At 43.7% G+C, this 14,674-nt stretch overlaps 1 protein-coding gene across 1 annotated transcript in view; it reads right to left on the bottom strand.

Annotated features, from left to right (window-relative positions):
• Positions 1 to 40: 40 nt before the first annotated feature.
• The window catches only part of LOC127651086 (integrin alpha-M-like), a 53,163-nt gene continuing 38,529 nt past the window's right edge, over positions 41 to 14,674 (bottom strand). The window contains exons 23-30 of the mRNA XM_052136810.1: positions 13,684 to 13,761; positions 6,804 to 6,882; positions 6,510 to 6,722; positions 5,158 to 5,268; positions 4,496 to 4,597; positions 4,164 to 4,184; positions 354 to 464; positions 41 to 235 (exon numbers count right to left, since the gene is read on the bottom strand). Coding sequence (XP_051992770.1) covers positions 53 to 235; positions 354 to 464; positions 4,164 to 4,184; positions 4,496 to 4,597; positions 5,158 to 5,268; positions 6,510 to 6,722; positions 6,804 to 6,882; positions 13,684 to 13,761 — 898 coding nt within the window. The 3' untranslated portion in view covers positions 41 to 52. The remainder of the gene's footprint in view (positions 236 to 353; positions 465 to 4,163; positions 4,185 to 4,495; positions 4,598 to 5,157; positions 5,269 to 6,509; positions 6,723 to 6,803; positions 6,883 to 13,683; positions 13,762 to 14,674) is intronic.

Raw genomic sequence — 14,674 nt, 5'->3', positions numbered from 1 at the left:
TTTTTACAATTTATGGCACAGCGCTGGGTTAAGTGCTCTTAATATAGTGCCCCTAGTGTTGATTTTTTTTAAAGTGCCAGATTTCATGTATTCCTTCTGTTTGGAGTGTCTGGACCACTGATTGGTGATCAGGACCGGTGCTGTCCTCTTCAGATGTGGTGAATTCCACTAACCGAACATTGAAATACTGTAAATTCCAAATCTCATGAGGATGCTTTCGTTTAAAAAATCCACACTACACACACACACACACACACACACACACAAAGAGAGACAGATTGGTTTGAGAATTTCAGAAAATGTGTCCCTGAATGATGAGGTATGTCTTGAGGTGGTTGCTGATTGGTTCTTACCTTTACCAGCATCACTACTAGAATAAAGCATATGATAACTCCAGCCACTGCACTCGTGCCAACAATCAGCCCTCGACTGGGTGCGATGAAAAACTCCACATTCACTGTAGTCTGTGAGAAATGAAGATCAATTATTCACCATAACAACGAGATTTTCTTTGATACTCACTATTGACCTGTTTCAGTGACGTCACTTTTGTGGCTAATTGTGGCGATGACGGTGAATGTAAAAACACCCGAGAAACGATATCAAGAAAAACATCCAAAATTGCTTTTGGTCCCAGGAAAAGTTCACACAGGTCTGAAGACAGCACAAGTATTGCAAAACTGAACTTTCATGTAAAGATATTTTATCCACGCTTCATCTCTGATGTGTGACTGGTGACACACGCCCACCGGTACATCACCGTAAACGTCTTTCAGAAGTGTCAAATGTCTGGTGTTGTTTTCTGGTCTGATTTAGTCACAGTATTTAATAGCGTATGTGATGATCCCGTCTGTATGAATGTAGGAGCTGTGCACACAGAACATGACAGTGAGACACAGAATATAATACAAGGTAAGAGTATAAATAGACATACAAATAATAGGACATATAACATAGAATGGCGTATGTACATGTGCAAGTGGTCATATATGTGCAAGGTTCAGTGCGGTCATACAGTGACGTCACATGAAACAGGTTAATTCCTGAAAAGATTTCACTGGCTTTATATAAGTGAAAGAACATGGATAAATCTTCATATAAGTCAAAGGTGCTGCAAGTGATATTTCTGAAAGGATTGGCACGTGCATCCGTGTATATTTACGCACATTTTGGGACTTTGCATAAAAAAACGTTCAATGGAAACAGCAAGAATGAATGAAATCTCCAAAATGCACATAAAAAGCATATATACGCTCACACTGAGACATGATCCTGCTCTCCTGCTACATCTCTCATTACATAGAAATAGGTGATACTCTATAAAATATTCATCACTTTATTTCATTTAAGCAATATCGTGAATATCACAATAATTGTATGCACTTATTGTTTCCTCGAGCGCATCATTAGACTCACTATCCTTCAGGGCTGCACATTTCACCAAAATAACATTCATATATGTTATATTTTGGTCATATGTGATTATTAAACCACAAAAGCTGCGATGTAATTGCATAAATGCATGGTCTGTGTGTGCTTCAGTGTGAATGAGTGGCACGCTGTTCTGCTGCTTTTCTGCGCTTTGTGAAAGCAAAGTGCTGCAGTTTCACACATTCACGCAATTCCAAATTTGTTACCACTTTAAGTTGTTATTCAAATCTAAAAGTGGAACACAGTATCACAGAAAAGGAGATGACAGCGTTTTACTAGATTTAACAAACTGTAAATGGTCAAATAATAAAAATACAAAATAAAAATATTGATGGACCTGAGATTTGCAGACGACATTGATGGACTAGCCAGGAATAAAGAGGAGATCACCAATTTGGTGGAAAGGCCAGACAGAACATCAACAGCTTTCGGAATACAAATAAATGCAGAAAAGATTAAGTTGATGACGAGCAATGCCAATAGTATCGGCCAACTCAATTCATGGACCCTGACCGCTGAAATTGAAAAGAGAATACAGGCAACAGAGATGAGATGCTTTCACTTCTCCTCGGCATCTCTTACAAGGACCACATCACAAATGAAGAAGTGAGGAACAGAATCCGGCCATCTATGGGGCCGCACGAAGATCTCCTGTCTATAATGATGTGACAGGGCGGAGGGCGGGGCCAGGGCCGGGTCAAGATTTTACACACCCGGTCCCTTATCAGGCTAATCAAGCTTCCGAGAGGGATAAAGGCCGACTGCGGACGGTGGTGTGACAGAGAGAGAATGTGTGTGTTTGTGTCTTTTGGTTTATTTCTTCATTAAAATATTATTTATATTGTCAAGCCGGTTCTCGCCGCCTCCTTTCCATTGAACTCCTTTACACTGGTGCCAAAACTCAGGAAGTAGGAGGGATGTGCCGTAGTGGAGTTCTCGCCACTACCATCCACCCCAATGGAGCAGCCATGGCCGTCTTCCGGGGACGGAGGAGTCCGGCAACCTGGAAGCGGAGGAACGGCCGCCGACCACGAGGAGAGAAGGGGCTCCTAGCCGACCGCCTGGAGTGGTCAGGGCCGCTGCCAGGGGCGGAGGAAACCCCTACCAGCCGCTGAAATGCGGCAGAGTCTGAGACCGCCACCACGAGCGGGGAGGGGCTCACTGCCGACCGCCTGGAGCCGGAGAACCGCTGCCAGGGACGGGGCAGACCCCTTCTGTTCTATGAGAATGTGGCGGGGCGTGCCGTCCACCAGGAGATCTGCCCGGGGAGGCGCTGCTTTCGTCCACTAGAGGGTGGAGGGTGGAGGACCAAGCTAAAGTTTATTGGAGAACCGGCAAGTAAGAGTTTTTTTGTTTGTTTTTTTCTCTCTCTCTCCCACTGCAGCTTAAGACGGGGCATAAGGCACGCCCTCCCCCAGGGAAAGAGGGAGGGGGGATCTACGTCATGCCAGGGGCTCCCTGGCCTGAGAGAACAAAGGAAGAAGGGCGGAGGGCAGAGCTGGGTCGTGAGTTTACACACCTGGTCCCTAATCAAGCTAATCAAGCATCCGAGAGGGATAAAGGCAGACTGCGGACGGTGATGCGACAGAGAGAGAGCGTTTACGGGCAGGTGTCCGTCCTATGTGTCTGTTTGTGTCATTTGGTTTTAGTTCTTTATTACAATATTATTTATATTGTAAAGCCGGTTCTCACCTCCATTGAACTGCTTTACACATCAAAAGGCGAAAGTTGAGGTGGTTTGGACACGTTCCAATGGTCTTGCAAAGACAATCCTGCAGGGGACTGTGCCAGGTGGAAGAACAAGAGGTGGCAAAAGGAAGAGATGGGAGGTCAACATCCGTTAATGGACGGGTTTGCGACTATCTGACGCAATGAGAAAGGCCGAGGACAGAGAGGCGTGGAGAGAGATAACATCTGAAAGTTCATGTGGTGCCCCAACGGTCTAAAGACTAAGGGACTAATGATGATGATGATGATGATGATGATGATGATGAGGAAATGGTCAACACCACTCTTTCAGTTTTTTCACCAAAATACAAGCTCCAGGTGAAGGTGACAGAAATATGACGGAAATACATTACTATTGTATAAACAAATGTAATCCTTACCATTATAATAATAATAATAATAATTCAGTATTAAAATGATAACTTGACTGGGTATCACAATAATAATTCAATATCATAATAATATACTCAACTGGGTTCTCTAAAATAAGTGAGTGAAGTTGTAGTTTTTGCACACACCGTCCGTATAATAATTATTATTATTATTACTGTATAGATGCATTTAAATGAAAGTGATTCAATATTGTTCCTTGTGTTCATTTAGTGAAAAACTGTGGAAGACATGCCTTCATTATTGTTCATTAGATTTTTCATTAGGTTTCCTCTGATTAAAAAATAAGACTTTTATGCTATATCAGAGCAAATACATAATTATTAGATATCGTATATTGCCAATAAGCAGAAAAACAGATGTTTTAGAGATATATCAAGAGATTATTTTTGTAACCATACCACCAAGTCCTAGCGGTACAACGGTATGTTTGGAGGGCGGGGTTTAGAAAGAATGGGCGTGTCTAATTCAGAGGTTTACTCTGGCAGAAATGGCTAAAGTCGCTTTCAGCACCTTTAAGAATTGCTACATTTACATTGAAGATTGACACTTTGTTGTGGAGGAAGATAAAAAAAGAATCTTTATGAAAGACTGAAAAATAAAGTCATTAATACCTGAGATTTGTGTGGGTTGTGCTGTGGAGGGAAGATTAAATATTGTTAAAATCGGACAGAATTGTCTGCATTAAAATAATTCTGATCTGTACATCAAAGTCTGTTGAATAGCATTTTTCTGTTTATGATTCAATTATGGTGTGTGGTTAAAATTAATTTATTAAGTTACGTTCTTACAAACGAAGTTACGTTGTTGAAGAAAGTGATAGTAACCTCAGACCTTATTTTACTCAGAAATAAAAAACAAAACTGCTATTTTAAAGAATGCAAACACTCTTACAAGTCGTGGTACAGATTCAGTTTGATGTAACAGTTCATATTTCAGATGTCACCTTTGGGTCAGTTGATGTCTGTTTGTAGTGGGTTTTGTTGTAGTCCAGCTCTGCACTGATTTTAAACACACTGTTCATCCTGAACTCATAGAAGGAATATTTCTACAGCAGAAAAAAAATCAGGGTTTTTTGAGGGTTCTCCTCAATTTGCAATTCCCAATGCGCTCTAAGTCCTCGTGGTGGCGTAGCGACTCGCCTCAATCTGGGTGGCGAAGGACGAAACCCAGTTGCCTCCGCGACTGAGACCGTCAATCAGCGCATCTTATTACGTGACTTGTTGAGCATGTTACCGTAGAGACGTAGCGTGTGTGGAGGCTTCACGCTATTCTCCGCGGCATCCACTCACCACGCGCCACACAGAGAGCGAGAACCACATTATAGCAACCATGAGGAGGTTACCCCATGTGACTCTACCCTCCCTAGCAACTGGGCCAATTTGGTTGCTAAGGAGACCTGACTGGACTCACTCAGCACGCCCTGGACTCAAACTCACAACTCCAGGTGTGATAGTCAGCGGCAATACTTGCTGAGATACCCAGACCCCGAAAAAAAAAACATGTTAAAAAGAGTATTAGGAGTCAGTTAAAATGTTTTGGTAATAGTGGTTTCACAGATTCACAGAATCCATATGCGTCTGTGTGTGTGTGTGTTCAGTAACTCACGGTCTCATATTGCTTTATATTGTGTAGGGTTGCGTGTGCCGTCATATTGAAGTGAACAGCAGAAATATTCTGGAGTTGAAAGAGACATTTAAAGTGTCCACAGTGACCGTCCTGTAATCAGAAAACAAAATCACAAAACGCAGAAGAAATCTCCGTCAGATTTTCTACTTTGCATGAGAAAATGAAATAATTGTGCTTTTATTGGATTACATTTCTAAGGGGAAAGACATATACTTGTTACTCCTTAAAATTTAATTTAGTGCTTCAAAGTATAAAGTACATATTTCACTGCCATCGAGATGTTGATCTTTCTCCTTAGTGAAAATACATATAGTATAATTTTGACCGTATTCATTACTCATTTCTAATGCTCTCAGTTGAATCAAATTAATTACACAACATGCTGAATTTCATCAAATTACTTGCAATTAATCGCATATATAATATTTGTATATATATATATATATATATATATATATATATATATATATATATATATATATATATATATATATATATATATATATATATATATATATATATATAAATATATAAGTCCTCCCAATACTAATAATTCAATATATAATGATGAAATAATTATAAATGTAATGAATAGTATGTATATCAAATCATTAAAATGCATTATTGTGGCAGACGAGTAAAGCATTGATAAAAAGTGGCATTAGAAGACAATCTTCAGTATTGTTTATTTCTATATTATTGAACATAAATCTGTCATTGGCTCACAGTCCACACAAATCCATTTTGCAATCAACTTCATCAATCTGTCCAGGATTTTCAATTAATGCGTCCCCAGATGAACGCTCGACCCCGCATCAATGTACTGCATCAGACAGATGAGCGTCTCACTTTGGTTGCGTCGCATCATTTACGGCACGCTTTTAGGCCGCCGTGTCAAGTTCAACATAGTTTGGAACTTATAAAATCACATCTTGAGTTCCCCTGCATTTGAGGTGCTCTCTGTCCAGCTGTGTTTAAACGCAAGAGTGCATCCTCATCTTGTGCTGTCGCTGGTGTCAAGCAAGTCTGAGTATGGTTTGTTCTCTTTACAACTGGAGTTGCACTTACTGCCCCCTGCTGAATACAAGTGCTACTTAAAGCTTAAATTGCTCCGATTGCAGGAATATCACTTATTACGGTCCAGGAACATGATTGTGTTTTTAATGCATTATGTTTTTATAATTTATTGCACTGAATATGTTGAATCGACAGCCCTACTCTATTCATTCACACTAGTAGAAAGCTATTAAACACATATTGATTATTGAAAGAGTGTTCCTAAACACCTCATGTGATGTTTGTGGCGGTTTATCTAAAGAGTTCTCACTCACCTGTGGCTCCTTGATGAACTGGCACTTCTTTGAATTCTGTGTAGAAGAAATTGTGTTTACTGAACACATCATGATTTGATCATATATGACAGAGTGAACATACAGCACCTCCAGCATGATGAATGAGTGAGGTATTAAAATCACGTGTGCAGTTGGACAGGGTATGAGGAGTGTAACCGACACCGGCATGCTTCTAGTACCCAGATTTTCCACCTAAGAAAACATGAAAAAACACTAATTTCATATCACCAGACAGTATTGTGCTCCTCTACATGCTAGTGGATTCAAACGGACCCTGTAGATGATGATGAGGGGTTTCGGATCTCTGTCCTCCAGAGAAAAGTTCACATACATCAGAGAATCTTCATCAACACTGAAAGACACAAAATCAACAATCATAAATACCTATTAGATTAGTTTGACCTTTGTCCATTCTTATTTTATCCTATGCCTCATAATATTATTTGGCATTTTTATCTAATGCGACTATTCATTTTGTGCTGTTGCTTATAGTCTAAATACACACACTCACACGCACGAACGCACGCACACACACACACAAATTTATACACATTAACTCAACCATTTTTTTAGCAAGTCCTTCCACTGTCGGTCATTTTTAAATGCTCTCGGGAGGTCATGCCAGTGCAGCTCATATCTACTTGAATGGAGAAAATGTCTCAGTTACTATCGTAACCTCTGCTCCCTGACGGAGGGAACGGGATGTTGTGTCGATGTAGTGACACAAGGGGTCGCCCTTGGGAGCCCCAACCACCTCTGATCTTTGAGAAAAGGAAAATGGGAATTGGCAAGTGAAATTTGCATGCAACTCCCCCGGACATACATGTATAAAAGGACCTGGCTTGCAACCACTCATTCAGGTTTTGTGCTGAGCAGCCTAGACAAGGTCCAGGCCATTTCAGCAGATAGTTCAGTTTTTTTTCTCCCCAAAAATAATGAAATTGTTCAGCTGGGGGCCATACAGGTTCCGATTGGAATTTGAGTGGAAATACATCACATGGTCTTACTGAGTCAAGTCGAAAGCATCTCATGTGGGGAGTCCTGTGGTAGGTCCTACCCAAGGGTGAGGGACCTCTCCCCAAGGAAGACACAGTTTATCAATGGGGAAACCATTTTGCAGACGATACATCACACAGGGTTTCCTATGGGCAACCAGCACATGTGGAACACCTACCCCGGTACTGGGCCTAGTTAGCACATGTACTGGGCTGGCAGCAAGTTCCTCCGAAACTCACCTGCCACAGGGATAAGGAAGAAGTACATCCAGGGTCCACGACTTTGTGAGCACAACTGGGAGTAAAAGCGCACTTCTTCACCTCGGGGAAGGGAAAGGCGCTATGCACAAGCGGTAAACCCAGCCAGCTGTCCCAGAACTTACCTGTTCATACCTGACAACACACGGGACGAGTCCGGCTCAACCCTGAGGTTGTAAAACCTTGCAAAGGTGTTGGGTGTTGCCCAGGAGGTCAGGGCCCAGGAGGCTGAACAGACAGTGGCAGACCGGCGTGACAAGTACGCGGTGTACACCTTGGCACCATGTCCATCTCGGGACTCGAGTCTGAAGCCAGGGCTGAAGTGGTCTCATATGCATCAACCCGAGTGGCGTGACTGCTGCTAAGGATGCTATATGCCCCAGGATAATAATTTCAGTGGGAACGACGTTATCTGACTGAAGTCTCTCAGACAGTTCAGCACAGACTGCGCACGCTCGCTCATGAGGCACGCCATCATTGAGACTGAGTAAATCCATGCTGAGAAAAGAGATGTTCTGAACCGGGGAGAGCTTGCTTTTTCACAGTTGACCCGAAGCCCCAACCGGCTGAGGTGCCTGAGCACCAGGTCCATGTACGCACACAACAAGTCCCACGAGTGAGCTAGAATCAGCCAGTCATCAAGATAGTTGAGGATGCGAATTCTGCAAGGTAGGTATACATTATTTGCTGTCTCTCTCTCTCGACCATACAATGTAACAGTGTTGCTAAAACAAAATGTGATGATGTTCAACAAAATGTACTTTCATAGCCACTATACAGAAGATGAACAAATGGGTTATGGAAGACCAAGTTTAACATTAGCTTATCAAACAGTGTGATGTTACTAAAATGCAACATTGCATTTGATGTAATTCTAGATATAGCTTTAACATATATTCTTACATTTTTATTTTTAACAAAAGAGAAGAAAATTAGATTAGATCTAGGGGTTGGGGGGGACAAGCAACGTGACAAGCATGGAAGCAGGCCATGCCAGCAACAGCCTTTTCTCTCTCTATGTATTCTATGTTTGGAGACAGCATTCCCTTTCCGCTGTCAGCCAAAGCAAACATAGAGCTGCTCGGAACGTCTAAAGCTATGTGTGCAGTCCAAATAGGTGCGCAGAGTACATACCAGACACAGCAACGATAAGGCTGGGTCTACCTCCTCCCGGGGCAGCACTTGCAGGTTCACTACCTGGTCCCTGAAGGGGGTCATAGAAACCTTGGGCATGTAGCCCGGTCGGGTCTTAGGATGACATGAGCATCTGCTGGACTGAACTCCAGGAAAGTGCCACTGACAGAGAATGCTTGCTCTTGATGGTAGCGAGTGCAATCAGGAGGGCCATTTTCAGGGAGAGGGCGTTTAGCTCAACTGACTCTAGCGGCTTGAAGGGAGCTCTCTGAAGGCCCACAAGACCACGTAGAGATCCCATGAGGGGAGCAGGCATGGCATGGGAACAGGTCTACCTGTGCTTTGCCCCAATGATTCTAAACCAAATTTTACACTCTCCACTGAGCATGGCCTGTCGTGACAGCATGTCTTATTGAGGCTGCCCGGGATGTAAGTGGCAAGCAGCGACCTCAGCCGGTGCTGACTCCAGAGGAGGAGATGGTGGGCGAGTTGCAACACGCGACGAGAGCGAAAGTCCCCTTGGTGAGTTATATATGCGACAGTCGCGGAGCTGTCTGAGTGGATGAAGACGTGCTTACTCAGAAAAGGTGGGATAAATCTCTGCAGGGCAAGAAGTACAGCCTAGGCAGTACTCTAGGCAGTTTATGTGCCAGCCCAGCCATGGTCCTGTCCAGGATCCACCGCCTTCGCACCCGTTTCCCAAGGCGCCCTAGCCCAGATTTGAGTGGATCACATTGGTGACCATGATGCATTTGGACACCTGCTGTAGGGGGACTCCTGTCCGCAAAGAACAGATGTCTGTCCAGGGGCTGAATAGCTGATGGCAGAGAATGGTGATGGTCACACGGTATGTGCCGTGGTACCATGCTCATCTCTGGACTGAAGTCTAAAGCCGGTGCTGAAGCAGTCTCATATGCATCAACCCGCTGAGGATGCCAAATGCCCCAGGAGCCTCTGAAACTGCCACAATGGAACCGCTGTGCCTTGTCTGAATGACTTAGGCAGTTCAGCACTGGATGCATGTGCTTGCTTGTGAGACGCACTGTCATTGAGTCAAAATCCATTCCGAGAAAAGAGATGCTCTGAACTGGGAAGAGCTTGCCATAGGCAGCTTCAGGAGGTGCTTGAGTACCTGGTCCCTGTGGGTGCAAAGTGACTCTCAAGAGTGAGCTAGAATCAGCCAGTCATCGAGGTAATTTAGTATGCGGATGTCCAGTTCCCTTAGCGGGGCAAGGGCTGCCTCTGTGACCTTTGTGAAGGTGCGAGGGGACAGGGACGAGCCAAAGGGGAGGACCTGGTACTAGTACGTCGGGCCATCGGATGTGAGCAGTAGGACGGGTCTGTGTCGAGGCCTACTGCTGCGAACCAATCTCAATGCTAGACGCACGTTAGAATACGTTTCTGCATGAGCATCTTTAACGGGAGTCTGTGTAAGGCCCAGTTCAGAACTCGCAAGTCCAAGATTGGCCACAACCCACCGACTTTCTTGGGTACGATGAAGTGAGGGCCATAGATACCCTTCTTCATCTCGGATGGAGGGACATGCTCAATAGATTTATTCATGTCCATGTTTTAAAGGGTTGCAATTTCCGCTCGCAGGATGTTGCACTGAAGTGAAGCAGATGCTGCTGAAACAGGGAGGGTGCCTGGCGAACTGAATCTATTAGAGTCGGATGGTCCTGGGGGACAATCATGTTTGACATACTTGGTGGGGCTTCGCAGCAGAGAGGAGCAGGTAATGTTATGTCAGGGGGTAAAGTTGAGTCCCGAGACAGTTGTGCTGAGGGAAAACTGAAAGCACTTACCTTGCTCCACATACCCGGTTGGGGGTGGGAAAGTGACTGAGGAGGAGGTCCTGTGGAGGCGTCCTCTAGACTCGTCAGAACTGGCCTGCCGGGAGTCTACAGTCGAAGGCGAGGAGGCAAGGGGACCGCGTCCATGGTGCCATGACTGTAGGTGTTTGGCGACAAACCACCATTAGAACAGCATGTGTGGACACCAGTTAGGTGAATCAAGGAGTGAGGATGCTGCTCCTTTGGGTACCACAGCCCAGTCGGGGTAAAAGGTTTCCCTACCAGCCCTCCAGTCTAGAGGCCAGCTCCATAGCGGCCATCATCGATCGTCTCAGGAACACTTGGGAGCCTTACGGGTCCTGTGGGGAGCTCTGCGCTGGGGCCCAGAGCTGGCCCGGGTTGGGGCGGAGCTGCCTGATCTTTTGCAGCCACATGGGGATGTTCAGAGATGTGAACAGACAGAGTACATGCTCTTGAGCGACGAGGAGGCATGATGTGTTGAATGGCCTCTGTCTGTTTCTTCACCTATGAATACCATTGGGCGAAGTCCTCAGTGGAGTCGCCAAATAGGCTGAGCTGGGAGACGGGGATGTAGAGAAAATGGGCTTTGTCTGTATCCTGCATTCAGCCACAGGTGTCGTTCCTGGACCACGAGGGTGGCCATCGCCTGTCCGAGTGCCTGCGCTGTGACCTTTGTGGCACGGAGGGCAAGGTCAGTTGCTGAGCGCAGTTCCTGCAGCACATCAGGATCAGGAATACCCAAGTGCAGTTCTTTATGTACCTTGGCCTGGTGGGTTTGCAGTAGGGCCGTGGCATGCAGTGTATAAGCGGCCCTTCTGGTGGCTCTGCAGGCGTTGCACGCCAGGGACGACAACGTCCTACAGGCCTTGGAGGGGTGTACCGGGCGATCCCACGAGGCAGCTGCGTTTTGTGGGCACAGGCACACCGCAACTGCTTTGTCCACCTGGGGGACCTATGTGAACCCTTGGACCGCCCCGCCATTGAGGGTAGAGAGAGCAAACGAGCGAGGAGATCAGCTTTGGGCAGTAAAAGGTGCCCTCCACGACTTCATCAGCTCGTCATGCACTTGGGGGGGTGGCTGTGAGCGGTGCCCTGACCCGAGGAACCAATCATCTAGCCGTGAGGGCTGATGGGAGGGAACAGGGTGTTCCGGTTCAACCCAATGCTCGCGGCGGCCCGGGCAAGCCTGCCGGACATCTGCACGTCGGCCTCAGACTGGGCGAGCTGATTTGAAGGTGGCAGTCCAGTCGAGTCCTCAGCGTCAGACGCCGCAACACTCTACGATGCAGCGGCAATATTCTCATCCAGCTCGGCAATGAGAACATGAACCATTCATTAGCACTGCCTCCGTGTGCCCCGACACTTGAGGAAGCGCCAAGACCATAAGAAGTGTAGAGATATCTGCCGCATCCAGGAACTACACAAACCAGAAATGCATCTTTAAAAAGACGTTCAATGCCAATGTGTACTCTTCTAGGGTAAATAGTCTTTTAGAGGTTATTTGCTCTTTTAGAAGCACTGTCGAAGCGCCCAGGGACGTAGACTGCACTGGCGTGCAGAGAAGAGAAAAGCCACCGATAACACACTGTAAGATCCAACAGCAAAGCTCTGCAGAGGTGAGTGGAACAGTAGTGGAAACATCAGCTTGCTGAACACACAAACGTTTTGCTCCGAAAAAACAATCTGAATGAACAGCTGTATTACGCCCTCCTTTATACCCGTATGTCTGCAAATTCTGTTTGCCAATTTTTCATTGGCCTTTTCTCAAGTTCAGAGGCAACCAAGGCTCTCAAGAGAGACCCCTAGTGTCACTACATTGACACAACGTCGAGTGAGTGACAGAACGGGTACCACAGTTTTAGAAACACATTTTTAACACTTTGTTAAAAGTAAAAATGAAAGACATTTCTTAGAGCTATAGCTAAAATGAAATGCATTATTGTGTTTTAATCAAATAAACCTATTTGTTAAACTAATGCCAAACATTAGTTATGTTAAACCATTTATTCATTTTAAAGTGAATATGTAAGCTGCTTTGTGGCACATCTTGTATGTTTTTTTAGAGAGTCACTTTCTTATCTTTGATAATAACAAAGTCTTACACCATGCATTATTTTGTCACCTCAGTTTCGTCACTAAGCATTGTACAGATTTCTCTGCGTGCTTCTATCTATTGTTAATACATTTCCTTAATTTTATTACGACTTTGTCTTCATTGTGTTGATGATCAAAAGACTACTTTAAAAGTGAATGCAATTGTTTTGATTGTTGCTGGAATTTTAATGCAGATTTTAACTTCAGTATACATAGTTGAAATCATAAATGGAAAAGGATTAATAAACAAACAGACAGTCCTCTCAGAATTGAAACTCAAAAATGTTTGAAGGAATGTGGAGTATTACAATTAGGGCTGGGCGAAATTGCTCCAAAAATGATATCTCTATATTATCAACCTATTCAGAATTCGATATATATCTTGATAATTGGCCTATGTTTTTTTTTTCCTCATAGAAAGCATAATTTCAACCAAACAACAATTGTAGTTAAGTAGATTCAAAATCATTAATGCATGAAGTAAAAATCTAGTTAAAGTAAACGAATGAACACAAGAGAGAATTATATGTAAACCTGAAGAAATTTTTCTATGTTAAGGTACTTTCTCATATTCCAGCTTAATATACAGAGGCCGCTATTAGTGAGCAATTCATTGGCTAATTTTCAAAAAAACAGTAAGAACTTTCTTTCTGTGGTGCTATGAATATCTTCTGTTTGTTTAGAGCAGGGGTGGGCAACTATTTTGGTAAAGGGGCCACATTGGGCTTTATTTTTATTATTTGACAAATTAAAATAATAATTTTACAAACTGAGGGATGAGTCGACATTATTTGTAGTGCTCGCAGATGCTGTTGATAGATCTTAAGTTGTACTTAACCTTCAAACACTTGTTCTTACCTTTTCGTATCAGCAGCAGATGCTGAGCTGTCCACAGAGATGGTTACTGGAGGAACAGTCTTCCGTACAGCTACAGTGCTGAAATTCAAACACACACATGAATGATGATTTAGTTTTCAATTATTATGTTTTGCGTCACTGTCTTTTATTCACATATACAAAAGTGTTGCAATCAAATCATTCAATTGGATTGGGTCGGTGACAAAAATTTTAATACATTTTAAATTGTCCTCCTCCACTCTGAAGGTGTACATAGTGTACATATTATATTAATACAATTTTATATGGGAAATGTAATGTTGCTGGTGCTGGCAATGACAAATACGATGAAGACGATGATGTATGATAACCCCAAGTTCAGTTTTATTTCCAAACGTGAAATCCAAAACCCTTACTATAAACATGAACAAATACAAAACATGGTGTCACAATAAACTACGAGATCGTCAAGTCTGGGCGTTTGCCAAAGTTGGATGACACAGTAAGTCTTGTTGAATCAGAAGCTGCTTAGAGGGCATATACTATCTTTGGGAATTTTTTATAGCCCTGCTAAATCAAGTACTAAGTCAAGTTTTAGTAAGAAAAACCAGACTTTCGCAACAGTTTCAGTTACTAATGAATCCAACACATCGTCCACACCAAAGACAACATCAAGATTTAAGTGTCCAAAGTGCCCTGAAGGACACTTTCTGAACCAGTGTCAAGCCTTTCGGGCTCTGTCTGTTCAAGAATGTTTGGCCTTTGTTCAACAAAACTACTCTGTCTGAACTGTTTCATGAAAGGTCATCGCATCAGAGTCTGTACTCGAAGCTTCTAACAATGACAACAGCCAATCTAATAACTAATCTACTGGAGATGAGCCAGCTGCTGAACCACCACAAGCCATTCAAGCACATGCCACCAGAAAGTGCATTGAAAATAGTCGAAAGAAGATTGCACTTCCCATTTTGCCAGTAGTGGTTACAGACAGACACAACCGATTCTCTATCAA

Source organism: Xyrauchen texanus, chromosome 10 (assembly GCF_025860055.1).
Source record: "Xyrauchen texanus isolate HMW12.3.18 chromosome 10, RBS_HiC_50CHRs, whole genome shotgun sequence".
NCBI classification, from domain to species: Eukaryota; Metazoa; Chordata; class Actinopteri; order Cypriniformes; family Catostomidae; genus Xyrauchen; species Xyrauchen texanus.
Note: the sequence above shows the minus strand (reverse complement) of the source record. Positions and strands in the feature narration are given on the sequence as shown.